At 37.7% G+C, this 21,136-nt stretch overlaps 1 protein-coding gene across 10 annotated transcripts in view; it reads left to right on the top strand.

Moving 5' to 3' along the window:
- DMD (dystrophin) overlaps positions 1-21,136 on the top strand; it is a 1,036,503-nt gene that overhangs the window by 475,057 nt on the left and 540,310 nt on the right. For 9 of the 10 annotated variants that reach the window (XM_081197764.1, XM_081197771.1, XM_081197765.1 and 6 more), the window contains 6 exons: positions 1,186-1,314; positions 4,883-5,053; positions 12,569-12,691; positions 14,355-14,492; positions 16,595-16,747; positions 17,633-17,815. In XM_081197764.1, the coding sequence (XP_081053890.1) occupies positions 1,186-1,314; positions 4,883-5,053; positions 12,569-12,691; positions 14,355-14,492; positions 16,595-16,747; positions 17,633-17,815 (897 nt within the window). The remainder of the gene's footprint in view (positions 1-1,185; positions 1,315-4,882; positions 5,054-12,568; positions 12,692-14,354; positions 14,493-16,594; positions 16,748-17,632; positions 17,816-21,136) is intronic. The other variant, XM_081197761.1, reaches the window with a different exon arrangement.

The raw sequence follows: 21,136 nt of genomic DNA, 5'->3' as shown, positions 1-21,136 counted from the left end.
CTGCATGGGCGGGAGGAGTGACACTATTTCTGCCCCAGCTCAGCTTCCCAACCACCACCCTCCTCTCCTCTCCGTTGGTGAGTTAAATGCCCTCTCCTTCCTGCTTTCCTCTGTCCCACTTTCTCTCTTTTTATCCAGTAAAGGAAGGGGTAGTTTCCCCCCGCCCCCAGCTCTTGCCTCTCCTTCCCTGTAGTGAAATTCCCAAGTTCAGGTCAACAACTCTGGGGAATCTTTCCTAAAAAAGGTCAACAACTTTGGGGTCCACCCTTAAAAGGGTCATAAACTCCGGGAAACGGGGGTGGCAGGCGCCGGAGGGAATCTTTGCACCACGGCACCGGATATGCTTAAGACGGCCCTGCTCTGAGAATGCTTTAAGGGTAGGAATGATTTCTAAATGGGCTACTCCTACTGGCATGCCAGGATCTGCTGTGTGGCTGTCCTCATATGATGAACCACTGTGCTTTAGGTAGCAGCCTTTGCCAGATGAGCCTTATTTGAGCAACACAGTCTTCCTGAGCTGTAGCATAGGTCTGTCTCATTCACACTTCCACTTGTACTGTGCCTAGAAAGCATGAGTCCAAGTGGTTTTCTCTTTGCCATGTTCCTTTCCCAGAGAAAACCTGCTCTTTAGTGCTAAATCAGACAAATGTCAATCCAGGGGGGGGAACCCAATTGCTGTTTGTTCTGATTGAGAGTGGCTTTCCCCAGGGGAAAACAGCAGGACAAGATAAACCCATGCTGTGTTTTCTCTTTTTCTTCAGTCTTGGCAATAGCAATTATCAGAAAAAAACAAATTTTCTATCTCTTGGTATCATTTTATTCAATTCATCAGTTGTCTGTTCTGATATTGTTACTGTTTTTGATATGAGCATACAGTACACACACACTATAGAATGATTCTTTCTTATATGAGAACCAGTGGTTGATGTTTTAATATGTTTTTAAAGTAATTCAGAGAATTACTTTAGGTGCTTTGTGGACACCAAAATAATTTTTAAAGCTTCCTAAAACATTATCAAATATTGCTTTTGGAACACCTTTCACTTTGCCATACAAGTTGAGAATCTAAAGTCCCCCTGCGCTCATGGAAGCTGATTTACAGTTCTATGGACCTGGCCAATTCTCTTTTCTTTTTGTCTCAGCTACTAATTACTTAATAATATGTTCTATTCCCTTTCTATGCAGGCATATCAGAGACACATGGAGAATTTTGATCAGAATGTTGCTAACATCACCACCTGGATGTATCGGGCGGAAATACTATTGGATGAATCTGAAACACAAAAACCTCAGCAAAGGGAAGAAATTCTTAAGGTAACAAATACAATTTTCTGAAAAAAAATTATTATAAAAATCTAATAGTGTGCACCCCCAGGGTTTTTGCCCTACAGGCTTCAAATAATATTTTTAGATAAAAGCAAAACACATTTTCTCTTAACAAAGGCACTGTCTAACAGCTTTTAAATTGCTTAATAGAGCATAGTGAAGGTAAGTGTATTCAGTACAAAAGCCAAATAAGTTATTGGCTTGAGGATTTCATGGTGAGTAGAACACTTATTGTTAGGCCTGTATCTCTTGAATATCATTTGTATCTGTTTAAAAATGAAATACCAGCCTTCTTTTATCAGTTTGCTCCTTTTATCAAATATCTGTTCTTCTGAGGATTGTTGTTTGTTATATATTCATGTCACTTCAAAGCTCTCTGAGCAGTGATTTCATTTGACAACATTGTATTTCAGTTTGATATTATCTTTGTGGAAGTGGTTCATCATTTGAAGAGGGATATTTCAAAGCGTATTATAGGATGGCTTAAATGTATGTGTAACTTCTGTTGCAAAAATATAATCATACAAATTGTGCAGTGCTTCATATAAATTAATATCATACTTGGTAATAAATCAGGTTTATAACCACCTGATCAAAGTATGATGTGGGGGGGGGATATATATTTCCAAACTTCAAATCTCTTCAAAGTCTTACTTACTTTCACAACTTCTGGTTCTTCTTTCTAAGATTCCTGGCCTGAGTCTTCATAGTTCGTCAAGAATTGTGCTCCACTATTTGTATAAGAAATATTATTCCTAACCCCCTTCCCTTCTAGCTTTCTCTACCCTGATTGGTGTAGCTCCATTTGCTGCCTCCTTCAGAATTCTGAAATAAGAAAAGATCCAACAGAGAAATCTCAATGTCTCATGCTCCCCTGCCTTTATGAAGTGGGAACAGCCTGATCTTCAATATCTAGTGCTGGCTATAATAAATGGATTAGATCTTACTGATCATGGTTTCATGCTTTCTGCTTCCATACTGATCCAATAATGGACAAGAGGAGCAGGGAAAATGGCAACCTGCATTCCTGTAATGTCAGAATTTGACTTGATTCTCAGCCTAGAGACTCCTAATATGTCAACACTACCATCACGATAACCACTGCTCTTGGTAAAGTGTTCTGGAAACTGGAATTTCATTCACTCCCTTGTAAACACAAGATGTTTTCCTATCTTCTGTTGCACCAAACAGCACCAAGTATTAATAGAATGGAAATTCAGTTATTCTCTCTAAACAGGAAATTATGGATGCATTTATTTCTCCAAGCAGTTTTGTGTTGTAAAGAGGATATTTAGTATGGAAAAGACATAGAAATTAGAAGCATTTTAGAAAGTAAGTAATAATTAGACCTAACATTGTTTAAATTATACATATGCTTGTATGGACTAAGGGCCCAGGTTAGTCTTTCTTTTTCAAAAAAATGCTTCCTAAAATTCCAGTGGCAGATCCTCTGAAGAGTGGGTATCTGTCAGTAAGTATAATGATGAAAAATTAAGGTGCAGACATGGAATCAGGTCTCTGAAAGTTTCTCAGCAATAATAATCCTTTTGTTTCTATCCAGTTTGTCTTACAGAGGTAAAGCTTTCAATATGTAAATTCTTGTAAATACAAAAAGCTTACTTTTAGGTTGGAAATAGTTCCATTTCCAGAATAAAAGTCCCTAACAATTAGGTTATGAACAATTAGGTTCATTGTCTCAAAACAGTACCTGTTACACAAATATTTCCAGCTGGTGAAATTAAATGATTCAAAACTTACACTATGTCAGTATGAAATTCTGTATCATTCCATCATCATTGTAAGCTTGTGCATAGTCCACCAACAACTCTTGGGCTAGCTAAAGCTGTAGACATATAATATAGAGGTAGATGTTCATAATAAACAAAGATCTCATTTATTGAGGTAAAACTACAATTTCAGACAAATATATCATTAGCAGAACCAGAAAGTTTCTATGCCTCTTTCTAACTGGATCTCAGAGGGATTAAATACACTCCTTTTTTAGCAGGATGAACTCAGTTGGAGTAGCCTAAGCAGTTCAAAGTATAATCACATTTTCACAAAAAAGTTCGATTTCAAAAAAGTTTGAATTGAGAATTTGTTAGGGCTGACGGCTTGTAGGCCAAGCAATTGGCCAAGCAAGTAAAACAGCTCAGTTTGCTGAAACTAAGGAACCAAGCCAGATTCATCAGTTTTATAGAGCCAGATGAGGCTCTCTTAGCTTATTGTGATCATTATTGGGCTGAAAGTATAGTATCACTCCAGCCATCTGCAGTGCTAGGCTTATAGCATAGATTTAACTGAAGCCACCAGTTCTTGTTACTTGCAGTAACCAGAGTGTTACAGGGCTTTCTCAAGAGTCCCCCATTTGAGACTCTGATAGAAATGTATGGTCATTTTCTCTTGAACATATGTAGATATCTTTTGCATTGAACCTACATTGGTTTTAAATAATTAAATGTGTGTGTGCATATAATATATAGATGGATAGATAGATAGATTGTTGTTGTTTAGTCATTTAGTTGTGTCCGATAGATAGATAGATAGATAGATAGATAGATAGATGCATATATATATACCAGAACAACACTGAAATATTTTTTTCTGTAGGATAATGATAGCATGGAATATGATGTGAAGGAAAACTGTTTTAAGAGCACTGGAAGTGGAGTACAGGGATGTACTAACATATTTTTTAAATACCTTAAGGAAACTGTGAGAGATCTCTTCTGTAGAATACCTTCTGGTTCCTATGCATACCATTAATACATAAGCTTTCTATAGCTTTGTTTCTTAATGAACAAAACACCTAACATCTCAGTAATCCTATAACAGACCATATTATATTGGTTGGAGATAGTGGCCTGTCACTGAGCTGAAATTTGCAAGAAGAAAGCATGAAATCTTTCTGCATATGTATTCTAACGATGATCTTGGTTATCTGAGTGCTGGTTCGTAATGATCCAAATGGCTATATTACTGTAGTTATCCACAATTCAAGAAGAAGGTATCAACAGTCTTAGAGGAACCTCAAAGTTTGCACAAGTACAAAAAACCTGGAAGTGTTAAACATTTTAGAGGAGGCAAGAAATGAACAGTGAGCATGCTGACTTGACTGTTGGTGGGGGCATAGAAAGCTTTGTGGGAGGGGGAATGAAATTGGAGCACCCTGAACAGGAGCACTACAGTGTGAGTATCTGCTATTAAATGGGGTCAAAAAAGGCTCTTGCTATTCTGAAAATAAACATATTTGTGTTGTTCAGGGAATCAGCTGAGGAAAAAAATAAGTTATTCAGGATGTTTTTCCTATGTCTTTGATTAAATGCGTATTCATCTTCTGTTTCACTGTTTCTGTCAGCCTGAAAATATATATGAAAAGCTAGGCATGGACTGTTCAGAGCTACACAACTGTATGCTTAGTCACAAGCGTTTATCTAACGTTTGCTTTATGGTTTTGCTCCATATTCCTTTGCACACTCTCTCTTTCTCTTTTCCCTCCCTCCCTTCCTGCATTTATTACTAACTTCAAGCCCTGTCTCTTACTCATGGACTGTAGCGCTTAAAGGCTGAGCTGAATGATATGCGTCCAAAGGTGGACTCTGTGCGTGACCAGGCAGTAGACTTGATGACAAACCGTGGAGATCACTGCAGGAAAGTAATAGAGCCTAAACTGGCAGAGCTCAACCAGCGATTTGCAGCCCTATCAGAAAGAATTAAAAGTGAAAAGGTAGGAGGACATGCTCCTTGCTGAGCTACTTGTATATGCTAAAGAGAGCTTCGCAAAGTGGGTATGGTTGGGTTTTTTTGAGGGCAAGTTTTACAAAGCAGAAGCTAGCAAGGACAAAGGAGTGAAATCCGGAATTTAAAAACTGAAACATTGGAAGAGCCTTTGTGTGAGTGTGTATGTAAAATAAACTGTCCCAGAAGCAAAGTTCCTATTATTATTATTATTATTATTGCTTTCACTAGCCACAGCATAAAAAAATCCTGCCGAGGAAAAAAAAGAAAGAAATGATGCTTGTTGTTGTATCACTAAAAAGCATGCTGTCATACCAAAATGGAGGACATGTAAAATTAGCATCCGGCTTTTCTGTCTAGCATGTTGTCTTAAAGCAAATTCACATTGGTGCTTCCAGTGCAAGAATCTGTTCACAAGTTTCATGCTGATATGTTTGCAACTCAATAAGATCAACTCAGTGAGAATGAGTCAAAAGCAAATCATTTTCACCAATTTTGTTTGTCTGTATGGTTGCTGAGCTGTATCAGTGGAAGAGTTGGAGAGAGCTTAAAATAAGTGTGGTAAATATTTGGTACTTTTTCTTTTAACTTTCCTACAGCCAGCTTTTCTAAGACCAGTTCGCTAAATCATTAGGCAGTTCTGGATGACAATGGTTTTTTTTAGCCCAACAGGGCAACTTATAGCACAATCCTATGCATGCTTATCCTTAAGTAACTCCCATTTTGCTCAGTCAGATTTACTCCCATGTAAATATGCATAGCAATGCAGCCTTAAGATCTAGTTTGCTTGGAGGCAGCCAGGAGAGCAAGTTGAAAATGGGCAAAGCTGCTTAGACCTGAACCCACCAATATTTGTACTTGAAAAAGGGTGAGAGGAAGGGGCTAAACCACTGACATTTAGAAAAGAAGTGACAACTTCAGGAAGCCTGAGAGAGCTGAAGTAAGTCTGCCTTTGAGTCCATACCCCAACACAAAAACAAAAGTTGACATATGGAATTATGAAACTGCTGCATACTGAGTCAGACTATTGTTTTGTCTAGTCCAGTATTATATATTCTGGCATGTAGTGGCTCTCTTTCAGAGCCTTTTCCACCCAGCTAGGCTTTTAACAGGAGGTCAAGGGCCACTTGCATGCAACCACAGCATCTACAGCTCCAAAAGCTGGTGATACAGCTACAGCAGAAGTTGGGAATTTTTGCCTTATCAAAGTTGTCCACATACACACTTTCCCCAACATGAATTGTGCCTAGATGAGCACCAGTGAACTGTTTTTTGAAACTTCCAATCCCAGTGCCCACCTAATAAATGTGAAAAGTGCACTTAGGTGAGATAAGGTACTTGAAGTTGTGAAACTTGTATAGAATCTAAAAGCCATTGCACAAAATGTACTATACACAAATTTACGCAAAATTCTGTTGAGGTAAAAATGGTCCAGGGTTCATTAATAAAATTAGAGGGCATTTATATAAATTTTTGTTTTAAAAAAAATAATAGGGAAAGAAATGAAGGTTCATATTGCATACAAGCATATTGTAAAGCAGGGATTGAGAAGTAGTGATGCTCCAGATATTGTTGGAATACAATTTCTATTATTCCTAGTCATTGGTAATGTTGGCTAGGACTTGAAGTGCAATGAAATCTGGAGGGTGACTATTTCCCCATCCCTGTTCTAAAGAAACACATAATTATGGGAATAGCCCCGAATAGTACACTATCCTATTGATTATAAGTTCCATGTAATCACAGACAAGCATTGGGAATCTGGAGCTGGTTTCAATCTACTCAGTCAGCAACCGGCAGTTTTTATGCTTTTCATGCATGAGTGCTTAGCACTGAAAATCGGAAGCTTCAGAATTAACACAGAACACAATTCATATATTTTGGCAAAAGCAAAAGTTTTGCCTAGTATATTAAGCTGTCATAACTATGCTCTCTCCTCACTAACCACAAACTATAGCCAAGATTTAGTTGTGGCTTAGCTTAGCTTGGCACAGAAGTAAAAGTGACTGGGAAGGTGGTGTCTGCATGGCGCAGGTAAGTCAGGGATAGGCAGCTTGATCTGGCTAGTGGGCCAGATCCTTATTCCACACATCCACTACGGACCAACTTTGATAGTTGGTCTGGCTCAACCATCTGTAAATCATCTGACATCACAATCATTACAGTTACAGCAACTTGTTTTGAATGTGTGCTTTCAGCACCAATTAGCTGATTGGCACTGGGTACGTGCCTTCAGAGAGGCTCCTTGTGACCACTGATCAGCAGATAGCACTTCGTCTGGTGCTTTGAATACAAACTGCTTACTCTGGAAAAAATAAACATGCTTTATTTTTAAGCAGAGCATCCCCCCCCTCCAGAGAAAGTGGTTTGGATTCAAAGCACTGTGCTAAGGGGTGCTGAGGAAAGCCATAATTTGACTTATGTACAAACAAGCTTATTTTGCAGCGCAAACACACCTTGCACAGAAACAATATATTCTTCCTTCCTGATCAGTTGTACCCGTGTAATACACAACTTTGTTGCATTCAAATGCTACATTTCACACCAGTGGCGTAGCGTGGGGGGTGCAGGGGGGCCGGCCGCACCGGGCGCAACATCTGGGGGTTAGGGTTAGGGGGTGCAAATTACTTGCCTTGCCCCAGGTGCTGACAACCCACACTATGCCACTGTTTCACACAGAACATTACATTTACATTTCAATATGTATGCCCTGAAAATATGTATAAAGAAGCCCTCCATTTGTAGTTTGCTGAAAATATTTGTTTTGTTAATGAACAACCTGTTCGTCACACCACACTACCTGTTCTGGTTTGTGTCCGGTGCAAAGATTAACAAAATACAGGTCAGCCTACTAAGCTTCCTCTCTTCATAAATGGTCAACATGGTGTTATGAGTTTGCAGGGGGCGGGGGAGTAGGCGGTATGCTGACACCCTTCCAACCCCTGGATCCAGCAAGTGTTAAAATATAGGCAAGGCTAGCTTCCTGATGAGGTGCCCACAGTTATTTAGAAGGACAGTGCCAGAGTTGAGGGCAGAGAGTTTGCAGTGATGTGAGCTAGAAGCAAATGGAGTAAGATGGAGAGAGAGTCAGAATGATGTTTGATTTCTCTTTGAATTCTAAGCTGCAGCCAGGGAAGAAGCAAAGCCCTCTTGAGGTGTTAATTTTGTGAATCCCTCCACTGTAGGCTCAGGATGTGTGTTTGTGTGTGTGTAAATAAATCATATATCAAAAAGACAGCTGTGTCTCTGCTTTGCCTCTTTCCGAAGGAAACATGAACCCTGGGTAAGTGCTTGAGACCCATGAAGTATTGTACCACTCAGAGATTGGGGAGGCATGCAACAATGTTATTGTTCTCTGGGTTTAAATAAAGTACTAAAGCTGTAATGACATCATCAAAAATGACCTTACCATTAGGCAAGATGAAGTGGCTGCCTTAGGTAGCAAATTATGGGTGCTATTAAAGAGTGGTTTATTTGTATAATATTGCTACTTGAACTTTCTGCCTCAGGTACCAATTGTCTGTGTTCAGTCTTGAAGATCCAACACTCCTATTTGTTTCTTTCAGTTAATCTTAGTCATGCCTTGATTTAATGTTGACTAGTTTGCCCTCAGACACATTTTCTTGGGGAAATTGAAATAAAACACTGGGTAGAATGTATTTATCAAGAAATGGGTTACTGCTGAGAGGATTTTTATTTGTGATACATTAGTCTTTTAAATATGACCAAGATTTTAACCTTATTGTAATTTAGACCATTTTCTTTTAATCACACTTATTTAGGGATCTTTAAGATTATAGAAGCCAAAGGTTGAGGAATTAATAGCATTTTTAGAAAGCAAAAGGCTTGGCTAAAATATTTGTATATTTTTAAAAAATCAGGTAAAAATTGTCATGGAAAGGCAAGTAGGAATATTTTTTTTAAGAAACACCAGGGAACAGGAAAATGGAAATGCATGGCTAGTGGTTTTCTGTTTCTGTTAAAAACACTGTGGGCCCATGAAGAAATCACCTTTTACAATGTGCTTACCAAGACAGGATATAAGAGTTAACTGTGTATGTGGTGCTATGTGAAAGGTTAAGTTTAGAATACTAAGTATCCTCTGTGACTGGCAGGTGGCAGTTAGCTGAGAAAATCTGGGTTCTTTTTATTTTTGTTTTAGACGATTGTAATATTTCGCTTCTCACTGGCTTCTTGTATAGAAATCATTGGTCACTCCTTGAATAGGAAAAGTGGTCTGATAATGAATTCAGTGCCACTTAAAATCTGATTGGTTGAATGAATGGTAGGCTGGCTGGAACATAAAAATGCCAGTTCTGCCACTGTCCGAGAATGGGCCAGAAGAGGAAGAAGCTGGAGGAGAAGGCTGAAGTGTGAAGGCTGGTGGTGAGGCAGGTTGAGGCTAAGGAAAATCAGGAAGTATAATTTGCCTCACAAAAAGGCCAAATCACTGGTTTAAGCCAAAGGCTGGCAGAGTCTCCATCAAACTGTGGAGGCTGTGAGCAGAGAGGGAGAGATCAGCAAGGAGCTTCTGGAGCTGACCCCTCCCGCAGCCCTTTTTCTTCCACCATACAGGAATGCTGCGAGAGGGAACAGTCTGACTGACACAGGTGGGGTCTCTACTTGCCTCCCTCTCATCCCTCTCACACAGGACCTTGCGGAGACAGGCAGAGGCCCAGGCCAGGTAGATAATGTCCCCCCCCTTTTTTTTACCCTGGGGATAACTGAAGTCTTATAAATAAGTAAGTATTGTGAATATGCTGACCGAAGCCCCCTTTGGAATTGGAGGCCCAGGCCAAGTGGCCCATATGCCCCCCCCCCTCTGTCTGGGTCTGCTCTCACATAAAGAAAGTAGAATCTGATTTGTGTCTATTGGAACTTCCTAGCTTCCTGAGAATTTGGTAGGTGGGTTCTGTGAGGGATTTTTTTATTATTATTAAGATCCCTTAATAAAGCTGTGGTATTAAGCAGCAATCCTAACCCCACTTACCTGGGAGCAAATGCCATTGAATTCAATGGGACTTGCTTCTCGGTAGACCTGGTTATGTGAGGTCTTCGTATTCTTTCTTACTCCATAGCGGGAAATATGTTCTAGTGGAAGCACAGTTAAGTCCAAGGTATGCTAATGTTTTTTGTCCAAAATAGTCATAAAAATCTCCCTCCATTTATTTCAGCTGAACAGAGTTCTCTTCCTGATAAACTTCTGTGCCAGCTCTGCCTTTTGTGGCTAAGATTTTCAAAATACGATTTTGTAAATTTACGTTCTACCATCCTTCATGCCAAAATATGAATAATATGCATTATTTTTTATATAAATAACCAGAAATTTAGAAAAATGGGAACATCTGAAAACCCGTCTTAATTCACACAGAATGCAATACTGCTCTTATCTATTGTTTTATCCCATGATTATTTAATAGCATTTGCTCAAGGGCTTATATATATTTATCGTGTCAATTTTTATACCCTATAATCAAATCAATATACCTATGCAGTGTATAAAATTTAAAACCAATACAGAATAAAATCCATACAGAAGACATAATAAAATGCAGCATACTCACAGAAATACAATATAGGCCACCTTCAAGAGGAGGCTTGCTATAACAACAAATTTTTAAGGTGATGCCTAAAACACATTACAGAATGTGTCAGTCTAATCTCACTGGGCAAAGAGTTCCATGAGCTCAGTGCCACAACACAGAATGCACTATTTCTAGTTGATAATAACAAGGAATGGCAAATTGTGAGGCAGTTGCAGGTCAGAAAGGTCAGGCAAGGGTATAAAAGGTGAGGCGATTATTTAAATATAAGTTGCTTTATACAGTAGTAGTAGTAACTTGGCCCAGCAGCAAATTGTCATCCAGTGTATATCCTTTAGCCGACATTTCACATGGTTGCGATAAAAAGTCCTTGACCAACTATGGGTGAGGTTCATAAACAGAAGGCGCTTTTGCCCATTTCCCTTACTACTGCAGCCCCGAACCCCATGTCACTCTATTCCAGAGTGACCCCAAGTGTGAAAGAAGCAGATTTTTAGGAATAAAGAAGCTGCAGGAGAAATGGAAATAAAGGGTCCCATTCTATGAAATGACGTTGGGATCGCTGACATTCAAAATTGCTTAGACTGATATTTGAAGAACTGAATTATGTGTGCTTAGGGCAATGCCATGGGCTAAATTATCTTTTGATCCATTTTAGCTTGGAACACAGAACTGTATGTTCCCAAACGATGACTCTTTTACTTATGTGTCTGTAAACCTGTGTCATTTGTCACATGTTTTAACAGCTCATTTTGATTAAAATTGCTGGTTTATGGCACTGTGTTAGCTGAGTAGTTTTGTGTCTAACACCTGAAAGTCTTAAAAGTAGATCTAATGCCAGGAATCTGGAAGGGATATTTTATTTTGTTTCTTTGTTTATGAATGATTAAAATTGCACCGCATCAACAAGGATGTTCAAAGTTTACAAAAATGGAAGTTCACTATGTAACAATTAGATCATTTTACATCTTAGTATTAGAATGCACTTAAGACTTTATATTAAATTGTAAGTACACACATATTAATTTCCCCCATGTGATGCATTAATGAAAACAAGTGAAATCTAGCTTATTGAAGTTCATAAGTAGTCCTTAGTCATGATAAGATTCTAAATTAAAGACAGTATTATAATTTACATAAATCAGTAACTAAGCCTTCTCATAAAGCTTTCTAAATCCCAATATTGCTTTTGTTTGAGGCGGGGAGGGGGGGAAACAGGTGATTTCCCACTTTTTAAAGTGGTATATTTTTAATGTACTGTGCTAGAAATACTCAGAATTTGTGGAATACTTTTCTGTTTTATTAATATGGTTATATTTCTGCCTTTAATAAAAATATCTTTTGAAGTTTAAAACAATATAGAATATGATATATATGCATATTTGTGGAAAAATTGCTTCTGAATGTGTGATGAATTTCTGATAGGCCAGGTTTAAACAAAATGTCAGAATTGTGTTTCCTCCCCAGTTCTCATAAAGTTTAAAATTCATTGAATGCACAGTCTACATATTTATTTACATGCATCTACCAATCCAAGCCAAATATGTATTCATTAAACATATTTGCTTTGTTGGTGAAGAAGTTGAAAAAAAACAGCAAATACCTTTATATTGATTGTGGCTTTTATCATTTTATGGCTTTTATATAGTTTTAATATTGCTTTTTCATTTTGATGATTTATGATGTTTTTATATGGTTGATGAAGTTCCTTTTGCAGCATAAACAAAACTGCTAGGTAAGAGCCATAAATAAAGATTGATCAAGCAAGGTACTACCACTAGTTTTGTTACATAAAAGCTATTTTGTAAAATACCCAAAATGTGTATGTAATTAATTTAACAGTTGGGGGCAAAACAGATATGTCGCTTTGGTTTATGTCTGTAATAAAACAGTATGTGATGTAAAATTGACAATCTTCCTTTCTCTCTCCCCCTTCCCAACTTCCCAACCGTTCTTTAAAGCCCTTCATTCCTTTGAAGGAATTGGAACAGTTTAACTATGATATACAAAAATTGCTTGAACCACTGGAGGCTGAAATTCAGCAGGGGGTGAATCTGAAAGAGGAAGACTTCAATAAAGATATGGTAAATTGGTTGTGATGGGAGTATGAGTAAAATGGAAATGGAAATGGATTAAGTGCTGGAGTAAAAATTAGAAACCTCTACGTTTGCATTTGACTCTTTAGACAGGTTAAACACACTGTCATTCTGTTTAGCTGCTATAAAATTTTACTGCAGCGTTTACTGTTTGTAGCATTGTCACCATAATGTTCTAGTAATATATACAATGTTAACTTTCATAGAATAATACTTGCTTATTCCTTCGGAATAATTTTCTGAAACGGACAGAAGTGTATGTCCAGCACCAAGTTTTAGATATGCTGGATCAATCTACAAATCTTTCATTTAACCTGATGCTGACTAAAGCAGAGTTAGGAAAAGTCCATTTGTGGATGATGTCAGCTATTCATTTTATACTTTTTATATCCCTTTCTAATTTCAGTATTTGAAATCCTTCTATAAAGGTGTTGAATGTTGATGGAAAGGTGCATTATTTGTACTCATGACAAATTCTTAAATAATTAGGCACCTGTTGTTAATTTGTGTAGCTGAAGAAAGGGGAGTGAAATTGGTATGACTTTAGACAGCATAATTTTATAACTGCACAAATCTTTGATACCTTCAAATCATCACAACTTTGACACTCATTCAGTCTTCAACATCAAATTTAGTGAAAGCTCTGCAGCTTCATCTTTTTTAATCTTCTACTTAGTAAAAACAAAGAAACAAAATTGTACATGCTTAGATAATGCAGTTTGCCAAATTTCCCCCAGGAAACCTGTAATTCCAGGATTCACCAAAATACTGCAAATGTCTATTGCAAACATGAGGTGAACTATTGTTGAACCTCTTACATTTGCTTTCTTTCTATATACCTATGTTATTGATTGATTTGTTAGTATTGTTCGTTGTTACTAAAGTTATTAGTAAAGTTGAAATTTTCTGAAAATCACAATGTCAAATTATCTTCATGGATTCTTTTGGCCCAACATTGCATCCAAGAATTGGTTCAAGACTTGCACAGTCTCTCACCTGATACCAATGAATCCTCAATATAAATAATTTCAAAATAAAATATGTGGCTAATGTCGCTGCTGCTTCCCATTGATACTTCTACTGTAGATCTGAAGGATGAACATTGGTATGCAAGCTTTCAATTCTTAGTTCATAAGCATGCCGTACCACAGGGACATTGCTAAATCCTTAAGAAACTTGGGGCAGAGGCTCACAATATGAATGTGGATAAAACTTGCATGAAACAACATATATCTATAGATGCAAATTTTGGCTGACTTTCAGCAGGAAGGCTACCCTGCAAGGAAAGTTAAATTAAGCTTTAAAGCAAAGGACAACACATTTGGGACCCAATGGAAAAGGCCCAAGGATATTTCTCTTTTGTTTACTCTTCCCTCTTCCTTGACTCCCTGCCTCTGACATCTACCCTCTGCTGACTTTTTTGAGTTTAAGGTCTTCTGTTTGCAGGGCCGTTGCTTTTTCTTGTTCATATGTGAAACACCATGTATATTCATGGTGTATAAAGGATGATGATGATAATAATGATTAGTAATAGCACAATATATTTTTTCAAGATTCAACAGGCTAAGCAGTCTTGCTTTATGTGTAGATATATATATTTGGAGAGAATGTTGATTACATTAATCTTTTTCTTTTCATTAAAAAAAATCAGAGTGAAGATAATGAGGGTACTGTAAAAGAACTGCTTCAACGAGGAAATGTGCTTCACCAAACAATCACAGATGAAAGAAAAAGAGAGGAAATAAAAAGTAAACAGCACCTGTTGCAGACTAAGCATAATGCTCTCAAGGTAGAGAACATAACTAATAAATGCACAAATTCTCTGATCTTTTTTATACATGTTGCTATTGGGCAGGGATGGAAAGTTCAGCAGTCTCTCAACAGTTGATGTTCTTTAGCATCTACCCTAGCATCTTGCCCCCTCCACATAGATATGGTCTTCCACAATGGTTTTCTAGTTGTTGTTTAAGAAATCAATGCAGTCTGCTCTATGATTATGAAAGAGGATTTGTCGGCAGCCATTGCTATTTGACATTCCTGGTTGCAGATAGCTTTTTTTCATTTTATACCTAGGAATAGAGAAAAATTTCAATTCATTTTAAACATACTTTTTGATAGGTTCCCACGCAGGACTGTTAAAATTTCTACAACTTTTCAGTATTTTTTTCAGTGCATTCTTCTGACAAATTAAAATGCCTTTGATTAAGAAAACTGTATATGTAATTCAGATTTTGTGCTTTGGTATTATGCAAAGCTGTTTTATGCAAAGCCTTTAATGATAGCAAAATTTTATTTAGATTGATCAGATTCTTACTGACAATCTTTACAAGGGGCATGGTTATTTATCTTATTTTTCATTTTTGTGACTCACTGAACACATTCAGCCTTGACGTATAACACTAAGACTATTGAGTAGTTAAGCAAATTTGTACCTTGTAGACTGAAAATTGAATTATAGGGAAAGATTAAGAGGGAAGGGCAGATCCCCAATAATGCATAATTTAATTTAACTATAATATTTATAAAACACAATCAATTAGGATAGTTTAAAACTTATTGAAAGATGTATATACATTTTTCAGAAATTAACATAGCCTACTTAGAGAAATAAGTAAATAAGAAAATATTTAGCCTTTAATTGTAGTACAATCATGGTTCATATATTTGCATAACTATTTATATATCACCACCACCCCACCACCCCGTGTACATATTGGCCACCATTTATATGCCTTGTTCACAAGTTGCAAAAAATCACTGTTTGTCTTAAACCATGGTTTAATTGTGAATGCGCTTCCTCTCCGGATTCCCCCACCCCCCACACATAGCTTCTTCCCCTCCCCCCCCCCCACAGTGGCAGTTTATTTCCATTTTAGCACTCATGGTTTGAAACAAACAATTATAGTCTAGATCTAATGAACAGTAGCAGACGGAAAGGCGTGGTGACAGTGCTTACCTCCAAGCACAGAGCCAATATGGTGCTCCTCCTGGTGTGTTTGTTCAGTGTTGGCGTCCGCCCTGGTGTGTTCCTAGGCCTTGGAGGGCTAAGCCAGCTGGGGGCCCCTGCAAGGGACCAGCTGCTCTTTTGTTTGACAATTGTTAACAATAACAATAAATTTATTATTTATACCCCACCCATAATACATCAAACATTAAAAACTTCCCTAAACAGGGCTGCCTTTGGGTGTCTTCTAAAAGCCAGATAGTTGTTTATTTCCTTGACATCTGATGGGAGGGCGTTCCACAGGGCGGGCACCACCACCAAGAAGGCCCTCTGCCTGGCTCTTTATTCTAAGAAGAGTTTTGCATACAAGCTCTGCACGGGCCTGCATTCACTCCTGTCTTGCTCCCCCCACTCTCCCTCCTGATTAGCAGATACAACTCCACTGTTGGGAGGTCGTGTAAGGGCTGTCACCATACTCCATCACCTGCTACTGATCACAAACGCAAGCCAGGATCAAAGCATAAGGACCAAGACATTGACACCAGTTTTCCAACCTAATTTATCAGTTTCATTGATTCAAGAGCTCTCAGTCACACAACCCATTCATACATGCTCTGCAGAGTTATAGTTAGGTAAAGGTAGTTTCTTTGTCTAATGAGATGGCCAGTCAGGTAGCACTGAGGTATGGATGCAGCAGGCTGACAGAAGACTGCTCTTTGCGTGCTGCAGAGGTTTTCATCCCAAACTGTCTCTTGGATAAAACATGAAATAATATTATGGCTTGCTTGAATGGGCAGGGGGAGAAGCTGACAGAACCTGCGTGGCTGCTGAAGGTAAAATCACAATTAAACCGTAGTTTAAGACAAACTGTGGCTTATTTCAACATGCAAACTAGGCCAAGTATGAGCTTGTTTTTGCAGTTCTAATAATGTCTGCATTGTGAACAGGATCTGAGGTCTCAAAGAAGGAAAAAAGCTTTGGAGATTTCTCCTCAATGGTATCAGTATAAGAGGCAGGCTGATGATCTAATGAGCTGGCTGGATGACATTGAGAAAAAAATAGCAAGTTTACCAGACCCCCAAGATGAACAGAAGCTAAAGGTAATGCCATTTTAGAAGCAGTGTTACATATTATTTTATAATTATAATTATATATGTGTGTGTGTGTGTCACTCTGTATGTAAATGTAATAAGATGTAGAGATATAGTAGTTCAATACTTAATATTATTATTTAAATGATTTAAGTAATTCTTGTTGAATTGCATATTCCTATCCTTGTGTCCTTGCAAATGTTACATTAAATAGATTTTAGAAAATTATAGGAAATAATACTTTACTTGTGTATATCAAGTGTACTCTGTTTAGAAACTTCCATTGCTTTATAGAAAAAAAATAATTGATTCTGTATCTTTATTCCAGATGAGCAAATGACTTATCGGTATATGGATGAACTCTTTTTTCATGTTAGCACATTCATTTTCATCAGAACATAAACATATTTCATTGTCAAAATTCTAAAGATTTACTTATTTGTTGTCAAAGAATTGCCTCGTTTATTTTGCATCGTCTTCTTTTGCTTCATTCTCCGTTGAGTTCTTTGCTTCTTCTCCGTTGAGAAAAACAATTAAAAACTCTAACCATGCAACTGACAATCACTATGGGTATTTAATATGTGGTTTCTGTACATTACAGCTATCTTTCCAATTACCTGTCAGACTGTGCTAGGGAGTATTAGACAGTTAATATATGGGCCCACATTACTATCCAGAATACACATGTCACTTAAATATTTAAAATCAATGACCCAATACTCACCTTTGTTTTTTTCTGTCTAATTGTAAACAAAAATAAATAAAAATAAGTGTACTTTTTTGTTTGTAACAATAAAGTTGGGAAAGATTCTACCGAAGTATTTTGCTAATTCTTAGGAGTTTATTATCTAGTTAGCTAATTGTCCTGGGCCCTGTATTGATTTTGCTCAATAGGAAATTGATCGAGAATTGGAGAAGAAGAAGGAAGAGCTGAATGCGGTACAGAGACAAGCTGATCGCTTGTCTAAGGATGGGGCTGCAAAAGCAGTGGAACCAACCCTGATACAGCTCAGCAAGCGCTGGCGAGATATTGAGAGCAAATTTGCTCAATTTCGAAGACTCAACTATGCACAAATTGTGAGTTGTTCCTGGCAAACATGTATGTTTGCAAATACTGCTACTAACAGAACCCTACTAACAATGAGAGTACCCACTGCTATGCCAACTTGCCTAAAACAAAGTCTCTGGTCAGCAAATGTGGGCCACCTTATTTTGCCATACAATATAAGCCTCGTGGTACACGATTTGCCTGGATAATGCCCTAAAATTTTAAAAAAACCACAAGCAAGCAAGTATAAACAGCAGAGATTCCTTAGTATTCAACAAAAGTACATCTTAATTTTTGTTGCCTCATATTTTCCATAACATTACCGGTTTAAACCTGTCGGCGTGCCATACATTTATTTTGTTCAATAAACATGCGTGACTCAGAAATATGTATTTTCAACCTACCATCCCATGCAAAAACTAATTAGCTTTTATTTCCTCATGATGTACAATCTACACACCTAAGAACAGATTGGAGAATTTTTATTTCTACTTCTTATACATAACATAGTCTCTTTTCAGCTTAATAGGACAATACATAATTTTTCTCAGTTTTTCACTAAACAATTCAAATGTTCTTTTTAATAACTTCTGGAGGAGGGAGAATGCTTCTTTCACCTATCCAGCAGACCTCTGCCATTGGGAAATATGTCTTATCTGAAATTGTACTTTCAAATAAAGGATGCAATCAGGTTTGCTGAGTTAAGCTTTTAGGTATTGAAAGAATTGTAGTTCTGGTTTGTATATATGTATTACAAGGATAGCATTTTTTATTTAAAAAAAACCCCTGATGAGAGCAACATGTTATGTTCAGTGCATGAGAATTGTATTACATGCACCATTTCACTTAATCTCTGGATCAATGTTTCATTTGTAAAACTAGTGAATAGACATTGCCTACCTCACAGGGATGTTGTGAGGACGTATTAATGTATATATGGCACTATGGAAATTTCTCATGCTTTTGTGAAATCAGAAGCTAACTTTGGTTACAGAAAATATTTTCATAAAGTTTACACAAGTGATCTCATAAATACAATCATATATTGAATATAGATGTCTTTCATTATCATGGAAATTGCCCCCACTTGCTTAGCAGAGGGTGTTTTTTTACAGTGTATTTAAAGGTAAAGGTAAAGGGACCCCTGACCATTAGGTCCAGTCGTGACCGACTCTGGGGATGCGGCGCTCATCTCGCTTTATTAGCCGAGGGAGCTGGCGTACAGCTTCTGGGTCATATGGCCAGCATGACTAAGCCACTTCTAGCGAACCAGAGCAGCGCACGGAAACACCGTTTACCTTCCCGCTGGAGCGGTACCTATTTATCTACTTGCACTTTGACGTGCTTTCAAACTGCTAGGTTGGCAGGAGCAGGGACCGAGCAACGGGAGCTCACCCCATCGCGGGGATTCGAACCGCCAACCTTCTGATCGGCAAGTCCTAGGCTCTATGGTTTAACCCACAGTGCCACCCACATCCCCACTAAATACAGTGTATTTAGTGCACAGTAATTACAGCTGCAGTAAAATTGGGGGGCTTAAAAAACAACAACACACAGTTGCTGTTAATCTGCTTCAGTTACATCAATTCAGTGTTTGCTGTACAGGATTTTGGAAAGAGACTACAGCCTCAGTTTTCTGCCCTTAAGTTTGTGGAGTATATTCCTCAGGTTTTCCATTTCTTGGTGAAACTTTTATTCATTAACCTGACTAAGAAGCCAACAAATCTTCAGTGAAGTAGTTTTTTACTGTTTAGAGATGTATGTATAATGTGGTCAACCATTGTGCAGAAAAACTGAAAAGAAATTCACATTCCAGTATTTGGTGTTCTGCTTAGGAGAATTGTTCTTAGAACAAAATGTAGAAATCAAGTAATTCTACAACTGGGGAAACAATTTTGCTGCATTCCAGGCAAAGCAGTGCGTATAGGAGGAAGATTTTGTATTGTGCCCAAAGATTCTTCCATTAGGAAAAGATACAGTGGTGCCCCGCAAGACGAATGCCGCGCAAGACGAAAAACTCGCTAGACGAAAGGGTTTTTTGTTTTTTGAGCTGCTTCGCAAGACGAATTTCCCTATGGGCATGCTTCGGAAGACGAAAATGTCTTGCAAGTTTGTTTCCTTTTTCTTAACACTGTTAATACAGTTGCGACTTGACTTCGAGGAGCAACTCATAGAACGCGGTGTGCTAGCCTTTTTTGAGGTTTTTGAAGACTTTGGTGATTTTTGAAGCTTTTCCAAAACTTTCCCGACACCGTGCTTCGCAAGACGAAAAAATTGCTAGACAAAAAAACTCGCGGAACGAATTAATTTCGTCTTGCGAGGCACCACTGTACCTTTGAATCCAATCCTTTCCCTATGCAAATTATACAGACTGCCCTAGCTATGCTTGGTGGTGAGATCAAAGTTCCATCTAGTTGCCAGTCTGCTGTTCTAGGGAAGTTTTTTTTTTTTTTTTTTAAGGGCAATATGGTGATAGCATTGCCTGTTTGTCCATAGCCTCTGGTATTTAAAAATACACTGCATTACTTTGCAGCATAAATAAAGCTCTTGTTTGCAGCCATGGTGTTTGGCTTGTCCTCACACACTTTTAAAGATCAAGGGCTCAACCTCAGCACATTCTATTTCACATAATCCATCATTCTGGTACTCAATCAAGGCGAGTCCAAAAGCAAACAACCTCATAAACTGGAAGTGTTTTGTACTAGGATGTGCTTTTAAAAGAGCATACCAACATTCAAATGAATCCCAAACTGGCTTACAAACAGTAAATAACAATAGTATGATAAAATAGATAATATGATAGAATATGATAGAATAACATAATAGAATGTCACAAAAATGGCATAACTCATATAGAACAATTAACAAATCAGTAAAACAATTACAACCTATAAAGCTTTTAACAAAGCAACTAAAAATAAGCTAAACATCACAATTAAAGCAAAAGTCATATATGATTAACAAATCAATACAGCATTTATAATTTACATAAAGTTATAACAGTTCATAATAAACAATATTAACAGCATTAACAAAATAGTAAACAAAAAGTAAACAAAGCACTGTTAGTTTCTAACACACACACACTCCACACTCCCACAACTCATGATCTCTCTCTATTCAGCTCATTAAAATACACATACACATAGTGCTTCTGAAGATTCCTCAGGCTGGAGGTGGGGCAGGACAGGTGAAACCAATCACCCCATAATGACAAACAGAGCCTCTCTTCTCACAGTTCTTCCTATGGAAACTGCTCTCTTATAAAGGCTCTAGGGCTGGAGGTGGTATAAGGCAAGTGGCCTTATATTTAATCATCTAAACATGTTCTAAGGTATTATAAAAGTGAA

This window comes from Podarcis bocagei, assembly GCF_964188305.1.
Source record: "Podarcis bocagei genome assembly, chromosome: 6".
NCBI lineage: Eukaryota > Metazoa > Chordata > Lepidosauria > Squamata > Lacertidae > Podarcis > Podarcis bocagei.
The sequence above is the reverse complement of the archived record's forward strand: the minus strand, read 5'-3'. Positions and strand labels throughout refer to the sequence as shown.